This window comes from Oncorhynchus mykiss, chromosome 18 (genome assembly GCF_013265735.2).
Source record: "Oncorhynchus mykiss isolate Arlee chromosome 18, USDA_OmykA_1.1, whole genome shotgun sequence".
Lineage (NCBI taxonomy): Eukaryota > Metazoa > Chordata > Actinopteri > Salmoniformes > Salmonidae > Oncorhynchus > Oncorhynchus mykiss.
Window position 1 is genome coordinate 53709018 of NC_048582.1, and position 21907 is coordinate 53730924.

The following is a 21907-nucleotide window of genomic DNA, read 5'->3' on the forward strand; positions in this document are numbered from 1 at the left end:
ATCCACAGGTACACCTCCAATTGACTCAAATGATGTAAATTAGCCTATCAGAAGCTTCTAAAGCCATGACATAATTTTCTGGAATTTTACAAGCTGTTTAAAGGCACAGTCAACTTAGTGTATATAAACTTCTGACCCAATAGATTTTTGATGCAGTGAATTATAAGTGAAATAATCTGTCTGTAAACAATTGTTTACAATTGTTCAAAAATTACTTGTCATGCGCAGAGTAGATGTCCTAACCGACTTGCCAAAACTATTGTTTGTTAACAATCAATTTGTGGAGTGGTTGAAAAACGAGTTTTAATGACTCCAACCTAAGTGTATATAAACTTCTGACTTCAACTGTATATCATATCAAATGTATATATAAATCCCTTCTTACATCAGCTGATATCTCAAAGTGCTGTACAGAAACCCAGCCTAAAACCCCAAACAGCAAGCAATGCAGATGTAGAAGCACGGCGGCTAGGAAAAACTCCCTAGAAAGGCCAGAACCTAGGAAGAAACCTAGAGAGGAACCAGGCTATGAGGGGTGGCCAGTCCTCTTCTGGCTGTGCCAGGTGGAGATTATAACATAACATGGCCAAGATGTTCATAGATGACCAGCAGGGTCAAATAATAATAATCACAGTGGTTGTCAAGGGTGCAACAGGTCAGCCCATCAGGAGTATATGTCAGTTGGATTTTCATAGCCGATCGTTCAGAGTATCTCTACCGCTCCTGCTGTCTCTAGAAAGTTGAAAACAACAGGTCTGGGACAGGTAGCACGTCCGGTGAACAGGTCAGGGTTCCATAGCTGCAGGCAGAACAGTTGAAACTGGAGCAGCAGCACGGCCAGGTGGACTGGGGACAGCAAGGAGTCATCAGGCCAGGTAGTCCTGAGGCATGGTCTTGGGGCTCAGGTCCTCCGAGAGAGAGAGAATTAGAGAGAGCATACTTACATTCACACAGGACACAGGGTAAGACAGGAGAAATACTCCAGCTATGACAGACTGACCCTAGGCCCCCGACACATAAACTACTGCAGCATAAATACTGGAGGCTGAGACAGGAGGGGTCAGGAGACGCTGTGGCCCCGTCCGACGATACACCCGGACAGGGCCAAACAGGCAGGATATAACCCCACCCACTTTGCCAAAGCACAGCCCCCACACCACTAGAGGGATATCTTCAACCACCAACTTACCATCTTGAGACAGGGCTGAGTATAGCCCACGAAGATCTCCCCCACGGCACAACCCAAGGGGGGGTGCCAACCCGGACAGGAAGATCACGTCATTTCTAAAGTAAGTCAAGCCATTGCTTATAGGGATAACACGAGTAGGATATTATATTGTGGCAAACACAACATTACAGTTGGAACAGAATGAAACAAAAGACTTGCGAACTGGTTTAAAACTTCACATTTTTGCAGCAATTCCCTAGAAAGGCTAGTGCCTACCGTACCCAACAAATAACAGCAGTAGGCTAATGGTATTTATTTTACAACAGGCCTACTTAGAACCTTCAACTAAATACGGATAACACATTTAAAAAGACAGATCGGACTTAATTTAGCCAGTGACAATTTCTCAACCGATGTAACAAAACACATTTTGCTTATTTAAAGAACTGGTTTAGATTAGTAAATAGGCATACAATAATAACAATGATATACAATAAGGATAAAACAAATATTTATAAATATTAAAAAAAATACACAAAATAAAGTTCCAAAATTGCATCCTACCTGAATAGCTACTTGCACAGTAGCCTGCATTTGGCCAAGCCAACGTTCTTCTCATCTTTGTCCAACACAATATTAAAACTTGTCCATTCAGGGGACATTCCCCTTGTGGACTTTTCACTATAGGCATGTACTCTAACTTCCGTTTTACTTCAGTGCAAAAGACCTACATCCTGGCAATAAACAGTATCCCAAGGCTCCTCTCTAGCTCTCTTTCTCTCTTCTGCAGCAGGCGCATGCGTGTAAGGCAGAGGGTAATGAGTGAGAGAATGGTGCTGAAGAGTGAAATCGGGATGTATGATAGGCAGCCCTGGACATTTTGGCCGGCTACGATTTAAGTTATCTTTTAATTGATTTAAGCGGCCAAAAGCCTGCATTTTCCAGCTAGCGGAAACCACCCATGTGTGGGTTTCAAATCTTATTTTATTTGTCACATTCGCCGAAATACTGTGAAATGCTTACTTACAAGCCCTTAACCAACAATGCAGTTTTAAGAAAAATAAGAGTTAAGGAAAAAAACATTTACTAAAGAAACTAAATTTTAATAAAATAAAAGAGCAACAATAAAACAACAATAACGAGACTATATACAGGAGGTACCGGTACCGAGTTAGTTGGGTTAATTGAGGTAATATGTACATGTAGGTAGGGGTAAATTGACTATGCATAGATATTAAACAGCGAGTAGCAGCAGCATAAAAAGGGGGGGTCAATGCAAATATTCCGGGTAGCCATTTGATTATCTGTTCAGCAGTCTTATGGCTAAAGGGTAAAAGCCTTCTGGACCAAGACTTGGCACTCTGGTACCGCTTGCCGTGCAGTAGCAGAGAGAACAGTCTATGACTAGGGTGGCTGGAGCCTTAGGCAATTTTTAGGGCCTACCTTTGACACCGCCTGGTATAGAGGTCCTGGATGGCAGGAATCTTGGCCCCAGTGATGTACTGGGCCATACGCACTACCCTCTGTTGTGCCTTGCGGTAGGAGGCCGAGCAGTTGCCATACCAGGTGGTGATGCAACCAGTCAGGATACTCTCGATGGTGCAGCTGTAGAACTTTATGAGGATCTAAGGACCCATGCCAAATCTTTTCAGTCTCCTGAGGAGGACTGGGCATTGTCGTGCCCTCTTCACGACTGTCTTGGTTTGTTTGGACCATAATAGTTTGTTGGTGATGTGGACACCAAGGAACTTGAAGCTCTCAACCTGCTCCACTAAAGCCCCGTCGATGAGAAGGGGGCGTGCTCGGCCCTCCTTTTCCTGTAGTCCACGATCATCTCCTTTGTCTTGATCACGTTGAGGGAGAGGTTGTTGGCATGGCACCACACTTCCAGGTATCTGACCTCCTTATTGGCTGTCTCATTGTTGTCGGTGATCATACCTACCACCGTTGTCTTCGGAAAACTTAATGATGGTGTTGGAGCCGTGCTACGGGTCGGTAGTCATTTAGCCAGGTTACTTTAGTGTTCTTGGGCACAGGGACTATGGTGGTCTGCTTGAAACATGTAGGTATTACAGACCCGGTCAGGGACACGTTGAAAATGTCAATGAAGACACTTGCCAGTTGGTCAGCGCATGCTCGGAGTGCACGTCCTGGTAATCCATCTGGCCCTGCGGCCTTGTGAATGTTGATCTGTTTAAAGGTCTTGCTCACATCGGCTACGGCGAGCGTGATCACACAATCATCCAGAACAGCTGGTACTCTCATGCATGCTTCAGTGTTGCTTGACTTGAAGTGCCTATAGAAGTCATTTAGCTCGTCTGGTAGGCTTGTCACTGGGCAGCTTGCGGCTGAGCTTCCATTCGTAGTCTGTAATAGTTTGCAAGCCCTGCCACATCCGACAAGCGTCGGAGCCGGTGTAGTAGGATTCAGTCTTAGTCCTGTATTTACGCTTTGCTTGTTTGATGGTTTGTCTGAGGGCATAGCGGGATTTCTTATAAGCTTCTGGGTTAGAGTACTTCTCCTTGAAGCGGCAGCTGTACCCGTTATCTCGGTGCGAATGTTGCCTGTAATCCATGGCTTCTGGTTGGGGTATATACTAGAGGTTGACCGATTTAATCGGCACGGCCGATTTCAAGTTATCATAACAATCGGTAATCTGCCTTTTTGGACACCGATTATGGCTGATTACATTGCAATTGTGTCACATCTCTTGCATTCAGTGCAAGCAGAGTCAGGGTATATGTAGCAGTTTTGGCCTCTTGGCTCGTTGCCAACTGTGTGAAGACCATTTCTTCCTAACAAAGACTGTAATTAGTTTGCCAGAATTGTACATAGTTATGACATAACATTGAAGGTTGTGCAATGTAACAGCAGTATTTAGTCTTTGGGTTGCCACCTGTTAGTGAAATATGGAACCGTTCCGTATTTTATCGTAAAGAATAAACTTTTTTTTTTTTCGAAATTATAGTTTCCGGATTTGACCATATTAATGACCAAAGGCTTGAATTTCTGTGTGTTTATTATATTTAAGTATATGATTTGATAGAGCAGTCTGACTGAGCGGTGGTAGGCAGCAGCAGGCTCGTAAGGATTCATTCAAACAGCACTTTACTGCGTTTGCCAGCAGCTTTTGCCAGTGCTTGATTCACTGTTTATGAATTCAAGCCTATGAACTCCCGAGATTAGACTGGCAATACTATAGTGCCTATTAGAACATCCAATAGTCAAAAGTATATGAAATACAAATGGTATAGAGAGAAATAGTCGACACGTCATCATTCCTATAATAACTACAACCTAAAACTTCTTAACTGGGAATATTGAAGACTCATGTTAAAAGGAACCACCAGCTTTCATATGTTCTGATGTTCTGAGCAAGGAATTTAAACGTTACCTTTTTTACACTTGTACTTTCTTCTCCAACACTGTGTTTTTGCATTATTTAATCCAAATTGAATGTTTCATTATTTATTTGAGACTAAATTGATTTTATTTATGTATTATATTAACTTAAAATAAGTGTTCATTGTTCATTCAGTACTGTTATTGTCATTATTTTATACGCTTTTTGGTCCTCCAATAATCGGTATTGGCGTTGAAAAATCATAGTCGGTCGGCCTCTAGTATGTACGTTATTGATGCACTTATTGATGAAGCTGGTGACGGATGTGGTATACTACTCAATTCCATCGGATTAACATATTATAGTCTGTGCAAGGAAAACAGTCCTGTAGCTTAGCATCTGCGTCATCTGACAACTTCCGTATTGAGCTGGTGCTTCCTGTTTTAATTTGAGCTTTGAAGCAGGAATCAGGAAGATAGAATTATGGTCAGATTTGCCAATTGGAGGGTGGGGGAGAGCTTTGTACGCGTCTTTGTGTGTGGAGTATAGGTGGTCTAGAGTTTAATTGAAAAATGTTCTCTTGTTGCACATGTAACATGCTGGTAGAAATGAGGTAAAACAGATTTATGTTTCCCTGCATTAAAGTCCCCGGCCACTAGGAGCGCTGCCTCTGAATGAGCATTTTATTGTTTGCTTATGGTTTTGTACAGCTCGTTTAGTGTGGTCTTAGTGCCAGCATTGGTTTGTGGTAGTAAATAGACAGCTACGAAAAATACAAATGAAACCTCGGTAAATAGTGTGGTCAACAGCTTATCATAAGATACTTTACCTCAGGCAGGCAAAAATTAAAGGCTTCCTTGATATTAGATTTTGTGCACCAGCTGTTATTCACAAATACACAGACCGCCACCCCTTGTCTTACCGGTGGCAGCTGTTTTTTCTTGCCGGTACACAGAAAATTCAGCCAGTTGTATGTTATCCATGTCGTCGTTCAGCCACGTCTCTGTGAAACATAAGAAATTACAGTTTTTAATGTCCCGTTGGTAGGATAGTCTTGAACGGAGCTCCTTCAGTTTATTCTCCAATTATTGCACGTTGGCCAATAGGACAAATGGTAGAGGAGGGTTACTCACTCGCCGACAAATTCTCACAAGGCACCCGGACCTGCGTCCACTGTATCTGCGTCTTCTCTTCACACGAATGACAGGGATTTGGGCCTTGTCGGGTATCTGGAGTAAATCCTTCGCGTCTGTATTAAAGGGGAGTAATCACTGTTCTGATGTACAGAAGCTCTTTTCAGTCATAAGAGACTATGGCAGAAACATTATGTACAAAATAAGTTACAAATAACGCGAAAAAAACCACACAAAATAGAACAATTGGTTCGGAGCCCGTAAAACAGCACCCATCTCCGGCGCCATTATTGGTATGTTTGTGTATGTGCTCCTCTCTAGTCTCAGTGCTTCCTGGACCTGCGCCCAGGAGGCGGGCTTTGCCACATCCTTGGCACTGCATACAAGTTCAAGACTGATCAGGGCTGGTGAGTGACAGATCTTATCCCCTATCACTTACCTCCTAGCCCCCATCCCCTGTCTCCTATCTCCTCCCTCTGACAGGGCTGGTGAGTGACACCTTTGGCAACGTCCTGTTTCGGGGCCTGCTTGGTAACCTGCATGGGTACTCTTCCTCCCCCAGGAGAAGGTTTGACCTACAGAACTCCTCCAGGACGGACCGAAACGTAGAGATGTTTACTACTCTGGAGAAGACCCTGGTCCAGAATAGCTGTCTGTCGAGGCCCGTCGTGTATGTGGACCAGGAGGTGGATCAGAACCTGAACAGCAGACTGGCTGACATCATCACCAAACACCAGGTGAGGGAGGGAGGGAGGGCAGCAAGAAGGGAAGATAGATGGAGAGCAGGGGGAGGAAGGAAGATTTATGTAATTCTGCCATGGGTGCTGTTATTTTCTCTCTTGGGCTGTTATCTCTGTTGGGAAACGTAGTTCTTTGTCTCAACTGATGGGTAATGTAGTTCTTTGTCTGTCTCAGGGTTCGTTGACTGAGGACAGAACCCAAGCCTCTCACCACATCTACCCCTGTCCAGCTGTCACAGACCAAGGTCAATGTGTGTGTGTGTGTGGGGTCATCGCATAGAATTACATATTGTAACTAATTTAATAGGATCTTTGTGGGTCATAGCCTGTTGGCAGCTTTGATCCAAATTCACAGTTTTATGTAATTTTGTGAGTTCTGTTCTTAGTTTTTGACCGTTGGTGTGTGTTTGTGTGTTCTTATTTCCAGATTGGGAGTGGGTGCGCCCTGTTATGCGGAAGGACAACTATGTGTTGGTGCACTGGGGCAGGCACCCTGACAGGTAACACACACACACACTAGGGTTGAATGGTGGGAACCCAGTTACCGAGATTTACCAGGATTTACCACTAATACCACTCCCTTTTCCAGGGTTAAATAACTGTGAGAAACTGGTAAACTATAATAAATTATTTATATGAAACCATTATTTTAATTGTAAAGATTTACATATTTTATTTTCAGCTGCAGAGTTTTAAAACAGCCTCACTCGAATATTGTTGCTTTAAATCAATGCACGCGCGAGCACTCTGTTTTTCTCTCTATCAACTCCAATCAGATTGCATCCAAAATAGATCATCCTGTTCTAGATTGATATATAGCTCTATATATATATATATATATATATATATATATATATATGTATGTCCTAGACTACCTGTTTCAGGTTATACATTCAATGCAGTATTAGCCTTATATTTAGCTAATTAATGATTGGTTATGCATAATAAGCTTCTAACTTATAGCCTCGGTCTCTTGGTGCAATACGCACGCACCTGTGCTCCGCTGGCCTCTCACCTTTAAAAAACTCAGCTCTTGGAATCCATGCAGGAAAAGCTTCCTACAATACCTTGCTGGACATCATTTCTTATACCAATAGACTATTTGAAGAGGGATGCAAGCTCTTGTTTGCTGAATGTTTTATACAGCAGCCAATAGAACTCACAGGTAGTTTGAAAGAAGAGCGAAGCGCTATGGTGGTAGGCTGTAGCAGTTATTTATTCAGACAAACAACCATTCCATCTTCCTGAAGAGAAGTGAAAGCCTTCTGCATCTAATTCTAGTCCTATATTATTCAAGGATGTCATTAGAATGATGAAGATGAGGACAACCAAACTTATTTCATTTAACTGTTGAAATGGAGGAAGGAATGAAGCAGCGATAGAGAAAGAAAGAGGTAGGCTAATAACATGGGGAAATGTTATCATAGGTATATATGTGTCAGCCTACTAATTATACAAATATTAAAATCAAATTCGCTAGCCTAAACTTGTAACTTTGTAGGCCGCATGTGCTGCACCAGAATCACATGTTCTCTCCCTGCTCTATCATGGTTTGAACAATTCCAGTCCATATAATACAGTCCACAGTCAAAAAGATTAGCCTACTGGAGCGAGTTTAACTTATGTACCCAAGAGAGCATATAGCTAGGTACATCTATGGGCTTTTATGTTTTTCTGTTGTGCGTAATGTGCAGTAGCTTATATCATAGCTGTATTGGATAATGGCACGATCATGTGGGCTTGGTCATTTAAATGCCTTTTTAATATAGGGCTCATAAAATGTATGGCTCTAAATGTATTTAATGTATGGCTCAGGTAGCATCAGGCTTGAATTTCCGCTCAAAGCTCTAACCCTGGATTGTATACTGTCATGGTCAAAACATATTGATACAACAGTAGCTAAGATGGGGAGAAGTCTGTCCATAATAAAGCGCTGCTCTGCATTCTTAACAACACTATCAAGAAGGCAGGTCCTACAGGCCCTAGTTTTGCTGCACCTGGACCACTGTTCAGTCGTGTTGTCAAGTGCCACAAAGAGGGAATTTGCAGGAAAATTGCAGTTGGCTCAGAACAGGGCAGCCATGCATACCCCACAAGACATGCCCACACGTCTCTTCACAGTCCCCAAGTCCAGAACAGACTATGGGAGGGGTACAGTACTACATGGAACCATGACTACATGGAACTCTATTCCACATCAGGTAACTGATGCAGCAGTAGAATCAGATTTTAAGAGCAGGTAAAAATACACCTTATGGAACAACAGGGACTGTGAAGAGACACACACAAAGGTACAGACACATGCATATGCACACATTGTGATATTGTTGTATGGTGGTATTGAACATTTTGTATTGGGGATATGTAGTGGTGTAATAATGTCACATTACGTATAAAACAGTACATCTTATAGGTGCCTTAATGTGTTTGGCCCCCATGAAGAGTAGCTGCTGGCAACAGCTAAAGGGGATCCCTAAAAAATACAAATCTAATCCAGACATATGCCTATTTATATGCCTTATAATGCTTTTGAATGACACTTCCGGTTGGTGGAAAATACTGGGTTACTGGGTTGTATGTGTGAGATCCTGTGGCTCTGGGCTAGTTGTGTGCTTGTGTGTGTGTTGCTCTCCCTCCAATGTCTTTTTTAACAGGCCTGTGTGAGCACTTTCTTAGTTGGTATGTCTGCCATCACTTGTCTCTTCCTCCACCAGGACCGTAAGTTTACTCCAGTGAAGAAGAGAAGACGCTCCCCCTCTCCTCCCTCTTCCGATGGCAAAAAGAAAGGAGGAAAGAAGAGGTGAGGTTTCTCTCTTCTTCCACCCCTAGCTCAATCTTGATGGAATTTTCATATTTGTTCCTTTTAACCCCTATTCTCTACCTATTGGCCCTCTCTATAACCCTGCCTTCCCTCCCTAGTGGTGGGTTTAAGAGGCGTGGGCCAAAGGAGGAAGAGGAAGACGTAAAGGAGGATCTGACTAAAGATATGGAGGATCCAACACCTGTCCCTAATATGGAAGAAATTATACTGCCTAAGAATGGTACACGTGTACACACACAGACACACAGACAGACAGACACACACACAGACAGATGTTTACTTGTTGTGTCTCTCTGTCTGCAGTGAACCCAAAGAAGGACAGTGAGAACACTCCTGTCAAAGGAGGGATGATGACCGACCTGGGTGAGTGAGAGAGGGTGTGTGTGTGTGTGTGTGTGTGTGTGTGTGTGTGGTTATAACTCATTCTCCACTCGTCCCTCTTTTCTTCAGATGAAATTGAGGACGACTCTCTGCTTCCTGGTGGAAGGGTAACAATTAAATTAGAACTGCAAGAATTTTATTGAATTATCTAATTTTGATGAGGAATTTAGTGTGTCTGTACCCTACACACCGATATACCAATTATGTACTGTATGTGTGTGTGTGTGCAGGAGGATGAGGAGGGCAGAGAGGGGCTGCGTCTGTCAGATGGAGAAGACAACATCACAGAACAAACTCACCACATCATCGTCCCGTCCTACACCGCCTGGTTCAACTATAACTGGTTAGTACACACCCGTTATAGTTGTTTCCACCATAATTTGCAAATACATTCATAAAAAATCCTACAATGTGATTTTCTGGATTTTTCTTCTCTAATTTTGTCTGTCATAGTTGAAGTGTACCTATGATGACAATTACAGGCCTCTCATCTTTTTAAGTGGGAGAACTTGCACAATTGGTGGCTGACTAAATACTTTTTTGCCCCACTGTATATTCAAAATGAGTGTTGTCTGATTCTATCCTAACTTTGTGTACATGTTCCAGTATTCACCAGATCGAGAAACGAGCTCTTCCAGAGTTCTTTAACGGACAGAACAAGTCCAAATCTCCAGAGATGTGAGTAACAATTTCAGGTGTTTCTCAGGGTTCAGTGCTTGGGCCCCTGCTGTTTTCTTCAGACATGATTGTACCCCTTCAGAGACATAATGAACACAATGTGTGTGTGTAGATACCTGGCATATCGTAACTTCATGATTGACTCGTACCGGCTGAACCCCCAGGAGTACCTCAGCTCCACCTCCTGCAGACGGAACCTGACAGGAGATGTCTGCGCTGTCATGAGGTGTGCTATGAAGTTTAAACCACCACTTAATGTGTTTGTGTTGTGTAACAGTGTTTATTGTAACTGTGTGTGTATTGTAACTGTGTGTGTAGGGTCCATGCGTTGTTGGAGCAGTGGGGGTTAGTGAACTACCAGGTGGATGCAGAAAGCAGACCTCTCCCTATGGGACCCTCTCCCACCCCTCACTTCAACACACTGGCTGATACACCCTCAGGACTGGCCCCGCTGCAGCACAGACCACTACAGGTAACACACACACTTATGTTTTTTGGCTCCTGATTGGCGCAGCGGTCTAAGGCACTGCATCTCTGTGCAAGAGGCGTCACTACAGTCCATGGTTCGAATCCAGGCTATATCACATCCGTGATTGGGAGTCCCATAGGGCAGCACACAATTTGTTCTTTACTGACTTGCCTAGTTAAATAAAGGTAAAAAGAAAAAAAATATGTACATATAATCGAACACTAACCGTGAAATTGAGGTACAAATTGACAGCCTGTATGCTTGTTTTGATCCTCTCAAATCTTTCCCTCTCCATCCCTCTCTCTCCCCCTCCATCCCTCACTCTCTCCCTCTCCATCCCTCTCTCTCCCCCTCCATCTCTCTTCCTCTCCATCCCTCTCTCTCCCCCTCCATCTCTCTCTTCCCCTCCATCCCTCACTCTCTCCCTCTCTCTTCCCCTCCATCCCTCACTCTCTCCCTCTCCATCCCTCTCTCTCCCCCTCCATCTCTCTTCCTCTCCATCCCTCTCTCTCCCACTCCATCTCTCTCTCTTCCCCTCCATCCCTCACTCTCTCCCTATCCAGGTGTCGTCCTCCCAGCAGATGTTGTTCTTCCCTGAGAGAAGTGTAGAGAAGCCCTCAGACTCTCAGAACTTTGGCCTCAGAACAGACCTGTATGCCAGGAAACACCCCAAGAGTAAAGGAGCCAGTTCAGGGAGGGATTGGACAGAACAGGAGACCCTCCTACTGTTGGAGGTGAGCCAATCATCTCTCAGTTTATCTTCCCTCTACTCAGTGATGTAGTCAAGTCACTGGTCGGAGTCATCACTGGTCGAGTCTCGAAAATTGTGACTTGATTCCGGTTCAAGTCTGACTCCTGGACTCGAGTAATACAACACTGTCATATCAGAAAGATATTTTCCTCTTTCAGACACTACCTATTCTGGTCCCAGAATCCATTTCTCAACAATTAGACTGTCTAATTTTAATGTTTCTTTGGCAATGTAAAAAACAGAGGGTGAGGTACAAAACACTCCAACTGCCAAGGAATCAGGTGACCTAGGGTTACCAAACTTTACGTGGTGCTACTGGGTTACACAATCGCAACTAATGATTACTTGGATAAAACATTCATCTAGATGGCTCGAAAATAGTACAAATCTATGGTGATCAATACGCAACAGTAGTAAGACCTTTTCTGGGAAAGAAGATCAACAGTAAGAACCTGTAGTCCAATCATCTGCTCCAGATTAGGAGGAAGTACCACGCAGTCTCCATCAGCCTATGGCTCATCACCCCTAACTGGTATTGTATATCTTACTGACTTCGCCCCACTATCACTAGATTCAGGTTTTCAAAGGTGATCATTGCTTCATTTGTACCCCAAGTCTATACACCACCCATAGAAAAACACCTAATCAATACTCATAAAAGGACAACTGGTAGTAAACCAATAACACAGCTATAACAATCTATTGCTCTCATGACATAGAATAATACTATGCAAACTAAGTGCAAATGGGAATCTGAATCTGAGAACATTGAAAATTATTATTATTACACACTCATTCATATGGAAAGAGTATCAATGGAATATCATTAGTAGGTCCATTCTATCTCGAGACAGAATGGTGAAGACCAGAAACAACCAATGAATGCTGGAGAAAATGTGGGGAATTGTCGACCTACATCGTTTTTTGATCTTGTCATAGAATAATGAAATTCTGGAATGGTGTTTTCGTCTGTAAACAATGTATTCAAATGTTTCCTGGCAAAGAATCAAAAACGTGCCATAGTTAGTTATCCCTGAACGGTTTCAAAACCTATTAAATATACTCTTGTCTGCTTCAAAGAAATGTATTACAGCACATTGGTTAAATAAGGACATTCCTACTATGGAAGAATGGACTTGTAGAGTGAAAGAAATGTATTACAAGCACATTGGTTAAATAAGGACATTCCTACTATGGAAGAATGGACTTGTAGAGTGAAAGAAATGTGTTTAATGGAGAAGATCACCCATAAAATTAAACTGCAAACATATATGTGAAAAAAGAACAGATCCTGTAGACAACTCATTAGTCTCAAGCAACCAACCATATGATCATTTGATTGATTGATTTTTAAAAAATATTGTATTTCCTTTAGTTGTTTAATTGTATAGTTATTTGGTTTGCTGTGTACTTGCCTGTATCTCAGAAAACCAGATCCTTAATGAGAACCACCATATTTACTTCACAAACAATAATTATACTAGTTGACTACACAGTACTGATACGCCGCAATGGTTGGAAACGGGTAGGGGATGGCTCAAGGTAGTTGAGGTGCTGGATCATAATGATGATGATGCTGATAATGTTGTTTCCACTACCTCTATTTTATTATTTATTTAACTAGGCAAGTCAGTTAAGAACAAATTCTTATTTACAATGACGGCCTACCAGAAGGCCTCCTGCGAGGACGGGGGTCTGGGATTAAAATAAATAAATAAATACAATATAAATATAGGACAAAACACATCACGACAAGAGAGAAGACTACATAAAGAGAGACCTAAGACAACAACATAGCAAGGCTGCAACACATGACAACACAGCATGGTAGCAACACAACATAACAGCAACTGATGAATTGCTGTACTGTAAACCTATGCTTGAAAAAAAAAATTGGTACTTATATTTGTATTAGTTATCTGGCCAATAACCTTCTTTTCTCCCTCATGCCTCTCTCTCTTATCATCCTATTTCTCTTCTTCCCCTATCTCTCTTCTCTCTCCCCCTCCATCCCAGGCGTTAGAGGTCTATAGAGACGACTGGAACAAGGTGTCAGAACACGTGGGGTCTCGTACCCAGGACGAGTGCATCCTCCACTTCCTGCGCCTGCCAATAGAAGACCCTTATCTGGAGGACTCCGCCTCCTCTCTTGGCCCATTGGCCTACCAGCCCGTTCCTTTCAGCCAATCAGAGAATCCGGTGATGAGCACCGTGGCGTTCTTGGCGTCCGTGGTTGATCCCCGAGTTGCCTCCGCCGCCGCCAAGGCTGCTTTGGGTACGTACGTGTGTGTGGGTGCATGTGTGTGAGAGAGGGAGAGAGAGCGTTTGTGTTAACCCGGTCTCTATCTCTCTGTAGAGGAGTTTTGTCGTGTGCGTGAGGAAGCTGACAAGGTTCTGGAGTTCCCTGCACTCAATGAGGCTGAGAAGGCAGGTAGGAGTCTGAAACACGGCAGATATACAGTACCAGTCAAATGTTTGGACACACCAACTCATTGAAGGGTTTTTCTTAATTTGACTATTTTCTACATTGAAGACATCAAAACTAAATAACCCACATCAAAATAACCCACATGGAATCATGTAGTAACCACAAAAGTGTTGAACAAATCAAATATATTTTATATTTGAGATTCTTCAAAGTAGCCACCCTTTGCCTTGATGACCGCTTTGCACACTCTTGGCATTCTCTCTACCAGCTTCACCTGGAACACTTTTCCAACAGTCTTCAAGGACTTCCCACATATGCTGAGCACTTGTTGGCTGTTTTTCCTTCACTCTGTGGTCCAACTCATCCCAAACCATTTCAATTGGGTTGAGGTTGAGTGATTGTGGAGGCCAGGTCATCTGATGCATCACTCTCCTTGGTCAAATAGCCCTTACACAGCCTGGAGGTGTGTTGGGTCATTGTCCTGTTGAAAAACAAATGATAGTCCCACTAAGAGCAAACCAGATGGGATGGCATGTCGCTGCAGAATGCTGTGGTAGCCATGCTGGTTAAGTGTGCCTTGAATTCTAAATAGATCACTGACAGTGTCACCAGCAAAGCACCATCACACCTCCATGTTTTACGGTGGGAACCACACATGCAGAGATCATCCGTTCGCCTACTCTGCGTCTCACAAAGTCCGGCAGTGGGAACCAAAAATCTCAAATTTGGACTCATCAGACCAAAGGACAGATTTCCACCAGGTCTAATGTCCATTGCTCGTGTTTTTTGGCCCAAGCAAGTCTCTTCTTACTGGTGTCCTTCAGTAGTGGTTTCCTTGCAGCAATTTGACCATGAAGGCCTGATTCACACAGTCTCCTCTGTACAGTTGATGTATCTGTTACTTGAACTCTGAAGCATTTATTTGGGCTGCAATTTCTGAGGCTGGTAACTCTAATGAATGTATCCTCTGCAGCAGAGGTAACTCTGGGTCTTCCTTTCCTGAGGTGGTCCTCATGAGAGCCAGTTTCATCATAGCTTTTGATGGTTTTTGCGACTGCACACGTTTTCTGTATTGACTGACCTTCATGTTTTAATGTAATGATGGACTGTTGTTTTCTCTTTGCTTATTTGGGCTGTTCTTGCTATAATATGAACTTGGTCTTTAACCAAATAGGGCTGGCTTCTGTATCCCCCCTATCTTGTCACAACACAACTGATTGGCTCAAATGCATTAAGAAGGAAAGAAATTCCACAAATTAACTTTTAACAAGGCACACCTGTTAATTGAAATGCATTCTGGGGTGACTACCTCATGAAGGTGGTTGAGAGAATGCCAAGAGTTTGCAAAGGGTGGCTACTTTGAAGAATATCAAATATATTTTGATTTGTTTAAACATTTTTGGTTACTACATGATTCCTTCCAATGTGTTATTTCGTAGTATTGATATCTTCACTAGTATTGTGCAATGTAGAAAATAGTAAAAATAAAGAAAAAACCCTGGAATGATTAGGTGTCTCCAAACTTTTGACTGGTACTGTACATATTACACACACTCCTCAACCCTCAAACACTGCAGTAGAGAATCCTTCCATCACACTTTCTCTCTCTAGGCCATCATTGTAAATGAGAATTTGTTCTTAACTGACTTGCCTAGTTAAATAAACTCTATCCCTCCCTCTCCTTCCCTGTAGATGTGATGGATGGTGAGAAGATGGAGACTGACTCTGGCTCCCAGCAGTCTCTGCAGGTGAGACTGGAAGTGACCTGTGGGGTCAGAGGAAGTGAGACAGGAATTTACACTCTGGTGTTTCTGAGAATCTGATTGTCAGTGGGTGATGATTGTGTGTGTGTGTGTGTGTGTGTGTGTGTGTGTGTGTGTTCCAGGCGGATAGACAGACTGTTCTAGAGCCCAGTGGAGGAGAGAGGTCAGTGGAGGGAGAACGAGTTAAGAGAGAGAATGCTGAAATGACAGTCACAGAGGAAAGAGACTGCGATAGCGGAGGGAACCACGAGACAGGTGTGTGTGTGTGTCTAATTTATATTTTTACAGACAAGATGGTGTGTAATAATGTAAGTTCTAGATGATCTCCTTCTCCCTTTTAGACCGAGGGGAGAAGGATGAGATTGCTGGACGATGGAGGGAAGTAGAGCAGGATGAAGGGAGGAGACTAGCAGAGCTGGAGTTGGTAGATGGGACCGTTACCACGGCAGCAGCTGCTGCTCTCGGTGCCGCCGCTACTAAGGCCAAGGTAAGCCCCACCCACAACCCTCAAACCACCCTATCGCTGCTCACTTACCCCACCCATCAGCCAATCCCTGTCTACTGTCCATTAAACTGGCCTATCCCCTACTTTTTTCTTTCTACTGGCCTGTCACAACATAACTTATGACCAAGCCAATCAACCACACCACACCACACTCTCTCTCCCCTTTTATGTGATCATATTTTTTGGAAAAGTTTAAACTTATTTGGTAACTCACACACTGAGTTTCCCAAACAACAGGAACACCTTCCTAATATTGAGTTACACCCCCTCTCTTTTACCCTCAGAACAGCATCAATTCGTTGGGACTCTACAAGGTGTCCAAAGTATCCACAGGGATGCTGGCCCATGTTGACTCCAATGCTTCCCACAGTTGTCAAGTTGGCTGGATGTCATTTGGGTGGTGGACCATTCTTAATACACATTGGAAACTGTTGAGTGTGAAAAACTGTAGAAGGAATTCTAAATTCCTCTGTTTTAATTCCCAATCAAAATTAAACACTCTGTCAATGCATTCGAAGGGTTTGTAAGACCCTATATTTTATAAGAATGGACAGAGCCCCGGTATTAAAAGTCAGGTAACAGCCTTTAATTCAAGAGAGTACTACCTTCATACACATTTTACCACAGGTTATAAACTGAAAATGACGTCAGCGTTTTCTAAATGTTCCGTCTCTTCTTGACACTGGTAGAGAGGCCCTATAGTTCGAGCCTTCCCTCCTCGCCTAAAGCCAAGGTCAATCAGTGTAGATAAGCATTCTAGACAGTCTGGAGATAGTTCATTCATTTGTACCAATGAACAGACTGCCCCGTTCAAAGGCACTTTAATATTTTGTCTTACCCATTCACCCACTGAATGGCACACATACACAATCCAGTTCTCCATTGGCTCTTACCCTCTCTCCTGAGTGGTCTAAGGCACTGATTCTCCGTGCTATAAGCGTTACTACAGACACCCTGGTTCAAATCCAGGCTGTATCACAACCGGCCGTGATTGGGAGTTCCATAGGGCGGAGCACAATTGGCCCAGCGTCGTCCATGATTGGCCGGTGTTGGTCGTCATTGTAAATACGAATTTGTTCTTAACTGACTTGCCTAGTTAAATTTAAAACACCTACACTGATTTTTGAAGTGTATTTAACAAGTGATATCAATAAGGGGTCATTGCTTTCACCTGGATTTACCTGGTCAGTCTGTGATGGAAATACATGTTTTGTATTTTGTGTACAGCAAATAGATACAGTAATTCTCTCTCTTGCCCTCTCTCTCTAGCACCTAGCAGCAGTAGAGGAGAGGAAGATCAAGTCTCTGGTGGCTCTGTTGGTGGAGACTCAGATGAAGAAGCTTGAGATCAAACTGAGACACTTTGAGGAGCTGGAGACCATCATGGACCGAGAGAAAGAGGCTGTGAGTATACAGATCTACATCTAGCCAATTGGGCTCTAGTTTGGGGGAGCTACTAAACATGACTTTGGGTATTTCATAATGGTTCCTTATAAATGTAACATGTATCTGTGTCCCTCTTTCCCTGCCCCTCTCTCACTGTGTGTGTAGTTGGAGCAACAGCGTCAGCAGCTGTTGTCAGAGCGACAGAGTTTCCACTCTGAGCAGCTGAAACATGCAGAGATGAAGATTCTACAGCAGAGAGAGCAGCAAGCACCATACACTCCACAACAACACACAGGTCTGTACTCGCGCAAACACACACGTTGTGTGTGTGAATGTCATGGTAAATATGTAACATCCGTCTCTCACCTCTCCTTTAGGCCAGTCCATGCCCAGCCAGATGACGTCTACTGGGGGAAACCCTCTCACCATGGCCCCCCGACACCCTGGAGCTCCCAACGGCATGTGTGAGTACCCTCACCCCACACTGCCCCTTACCTCTAGAAAATGTTCACAAAAAATGTACCCATAATTTTAACATATTGATGGTGTTTGACTTTTTCTACATTTTGTTACGTTGCAGCCTTATTCTAAAATGTATTACATTGTTTTTTTCCCTCCCTCAATCTACACACAATACCCCATTATCAAAAAGTTAAAAACAGGTTTTTATGCCATTTCTGCAAATGTAAACATTTTTTTTAAATCACATTTACATAACTATTCAGACCCTTTACTCAGTACTTTGTTGAAGCACTTTTGGCAGCGATTTACAGCCTCAAATCTTCTTGGGTATGATGCCACAAGCTTGGCACACCTGTATTTGGGGAGTTTCTCCCACTCTTCTCTACAGATCATCTCAAGCTCTGTCAGGTTGAATGGGGAGCGTTGCTACACAGCTATTTTCAGGTTTCTCCAGAGATGTTCGATTGGGTTCAAGTCCGGGCGCTGGCTGGACCCCGCAAGGCTATTCAGAGACTTGTCCTGAAGCTACTTCTGCGTTGTCTTGGCTGTGTGCTTAGGGTTGTTGTCCTGTTGGAAGGTGAACCTTCGCCCCAGTCTGAGGTCCTGAGTGCCCTGGAGCAGTTTCTCATCAAGGATCTCTCTGTACTTTGCTCTGTTCAACCTCCCAGTCCATGCCGCTGAAAAACATCTCCACCGCATGATGCTGCCACCATGCTTCACTGTAGGCATGGTGCCAGGTTTCCTCCAGACTTGGCATTCAGGCCAGATTTCAATATTGGTTTCATCAGACTAGAGAATCTTGTTTCTCATGGTCTGAGAGTCCTTTAGGTGCCTTTTGGCAAACTCCAAAACCATAACCAACTGTTATGTGACTTTTACTGAGGAGTTGCTACCGTAAGGCCACTCTACCATCAAGGCCTGATTGGTGGAGTGCTGCAGAGATTGTTGTCCTTCTGGAATGTTCTGCCATCTCCACAGAGGAACTCTGGAGCTCTGTCAGTAACTATTCTTGGTTACTTCCCTGACCAAGGCGCTTCTCCCCCGATTGCTCAGCTTGGCCGCGTGGTCAGCTCTAGGAAGAGTCTTGGTGGTTTCAAACTTCTTCCAGTTAAGAATGATGGAGGTCACTGTGTTCTTGGGGACATACAATGCTGCACAAATGTTTTGGTACCCTTCCCCAGATATTTATCTCGACACAATCCTGTCTCGGAGCTCTATGGACAATTCCTTCAATCTCATGGCTTTGACATGCACTGTTAACTGTCAGGATGTTATATAGACAGCTGTGTGCCTTTCCAAATCATGTCCAAACAATTCAATATACCACAGGTGAACTTCAATCAATTTGTAAAAACATCTCAGGGATGGTCAATGGAAACAGAATGCACCTGAGCTCAATTTCGAGTCTCAGAGCAAAGGTTCGGAATACTCAAGTCAAATCAAAGTTTATTTGTTACGTGTGCCGAATACAACAGTGAAATGCTTACTTACAGGCTCTAACCAATGGTGTGGGAAAAAAAGGTGTGTGTGTGTGTGTGTGTGTGTGTGGGTAAGTAAAGAAATAAAACAACAGTAAAAAGACATTTGAAAAAATAGTAGAAAAGCTATATACAGACACCTGTTAGTCAGGCTTCTTGAGGTAGTATGTACATGTAGGTATCATTAAAGTGACTGTGCATATATGATGAACAGAGAGTAGCAGAAGCATAAAAAGAGGGGTTGGCGGGTGGTGGGACACAATGCAGATAGCCCGGTTAGCCAATGTGCGGGAGCACTGGTTGGTCCGGCCAATTTAGGTAGTATGTACATGAACGTATAGTTAAAGTGACTGTGCATATATGATGAACAGAGAGTAGCAGCAGCATAAAAGAGGGGTTGGGGGGGGGCACACAATGCAAATAGTCCGGGTAGCCGTTTGATTACCTGTTCAGGAGTCTCATGGCTTGGAGGTAAAAACTGTTGAGAAGCCTTTTTGTCCTAGACTTGGCACTCCAGTACCGCTTGCCATGCAGTAGTAGAGAGAACAGTCTGGCTGGGGTCTTTGACAATTTCTAGGGCCTTCCTCTGACACCACCTGGTGTAGAGGTCCTGGATGGCAGGCAGCTTTGCTCCAGTGATGTACTGGGCTGTACGCACTACCCTCTGAAGTGCCTTGTGGTTGGAGGCCAAGCAATTGCCGTACCAGGCAGTGATGCAACCAATGCTCTTAATGTTGCAGCTGTAGAACCTTTTGAGGATCTCAGGACCCATGCCAAATCTTTTTAGTTTCCTGAGAGGGGAGTGGCTTTGTCGTGCCCTCTTCACGACTGTCTTGGTGTGTTTGGACTTATTTACATAAGGTATTTCTGTGTTTTATTTGTAAAAAAAATTGCTACAATTTCTAAAAACCTGTTTTTGCTTTGTCATTATAGGATATTGTTTGATGAAGAAAATTAGTTTTAATCGATTTTAGAATAAAGGCTGTAACGCAACACAATGTGGAAAGGGGACGGGGTCTGGATCCTTTCCGAATGCACTGTATGTTGACGGAAGTTGAAGATTGAAGTTTGGGGAGGTGTATCTGCCACAGCCAAAAGTTGGTCATTGTTGTTGTTTTCCAACAGGAAGCCCCAAATCAACATAGCTGCCATTGTTTTATTAAAGTTTCTTATTAATAAGATCAAAATAAACTTGTCTCTACCACCTGTATCACACACTCACGAACTGAAAACATTTGTACAATTCATTGGTTAGAAAGGTTTCAAATATAACATTCATTTGTATCCACTGTCTTTTAAATCTCAGCAAAGTTGGTTCCTGTTTCAGTCATGGCTTTGGTCACGTTCGCGTGGTCAATCAAAAACACCTTAATTGACTATAGTGCCTTCCACAATGCAAGCAATGGCCTTTGAGCGCATGGATTTTACCACGTTCATGCAGTTGATATGTAGGTGCAAGTCGGACAATTTTTTTATCCCTATAATGCCACCCACTTTTTAAAAGGCGGTGACCAACGCTGGTAACTAACTGCATAAAACTGATCCGCTGGAACGTGCCCGCTCATGTAGTTTCTTCTTCTCTTCTGTCAGACCCACCACCACAGCCTGATGGGATAGCTCCGACCCAGCCTGGTCCTCCAAGCACAGCCATACACAGCCGGGGAGCAGAAACATGAGACCACACCTTGACCCCAGTCACCTTATGAATACACACAGTACATATTTTGGATCCACAGTAAGAAACAGTCAAGGAATCTAATCTTCACATTGGACAGGTCCTCATGTGACTGTCATTTTGATGTCATTCAACCATTGTTACACACACTTGCTGTATGCTTTATTGACCAGTGCTGAAGAGTATAAGCAAATCATTGTGTTTTATATGAAACTATCGATCTGTGTACGTGTCCTTTTTTTAGTGTGTGTGTGTGTGTTTAGAGTTCAATGATGTTGGACGTGATACTCTATTTTACAGGACATTGACATCACACAGATACAGTACTGGATACTGACCAACAAGTATAAAATAATTACAGCACCATACTCTAGCTGAAACATTGGAACTTTATTGGTAATAGTGGCTAATTTGGGAGAATATCAGTCGTCATCTTGAGTTTGATGGTGAGTGTTTTAGAGGAAAAGTATTATAGGTTGTTTAGACAGATTTATTTCACTGTATCACAATTCCAGTGGGTCAGAAGTTTACATACACTAAGTTGACTGTGCCTTTAAACAGTTTGGAAAATGGCAGAAAATTATGTCATAGCTTTAGAAGCTTCTGATAGGCTAACTGACATAATGAGTCAATTGGAGGTGTGGATGTATTTCAAGGCCTACCTTCAAACTCAGTGCCTCTTTGCTTGACATCATGCGAAAATCAGAAGAAATTAGCCAAGACCTC

General features: G+C 43.2%; 1 protein-coding gene across 1 annotated transcript; it reads left to right on the forward strand.

The window, feature by feature from the left end:
• The first annotated feature begins 4818 nt into the window (after positions 1-4818).
• Positions 4819-21399, forward strand: LOC110514975 (SWI/SNF complex subunit SMARCC2). Its single transcript, XM_036951071.1, has 24 exons — positions 4819-4839; positions 5966-6051; positions 6207-6381; positions 6560-6629; positions 6812-6884; positions 9039-9042; positions 9099-9184; positions 9304-9425; positions 9509-9568; positions 9656-9693; positions 9817-9929; positions 10193-10264; positions 10377-10490; positions 10583-10736; positions 11297-11467; positions 13501-13759; positions 13841-13915; positions 15605-15660; positions 15798-15930; positions 16017-16162; positions 17450-17584; positions 17732-17861; positions 17944-18030; positions 21097-21399. The coding sequence occupies exons 1-24, from the start codon at positions 4819-4821 to the stop codon at positions 21180-21182; spliced, it is 2466 nt and encodes an 821-aa protein (XP_036806966.1). The 3' UTR covers positions 21183-21399.
• The last annotated feature ends 508 nt before the right edge of the window (positions 21400-21907 follow it).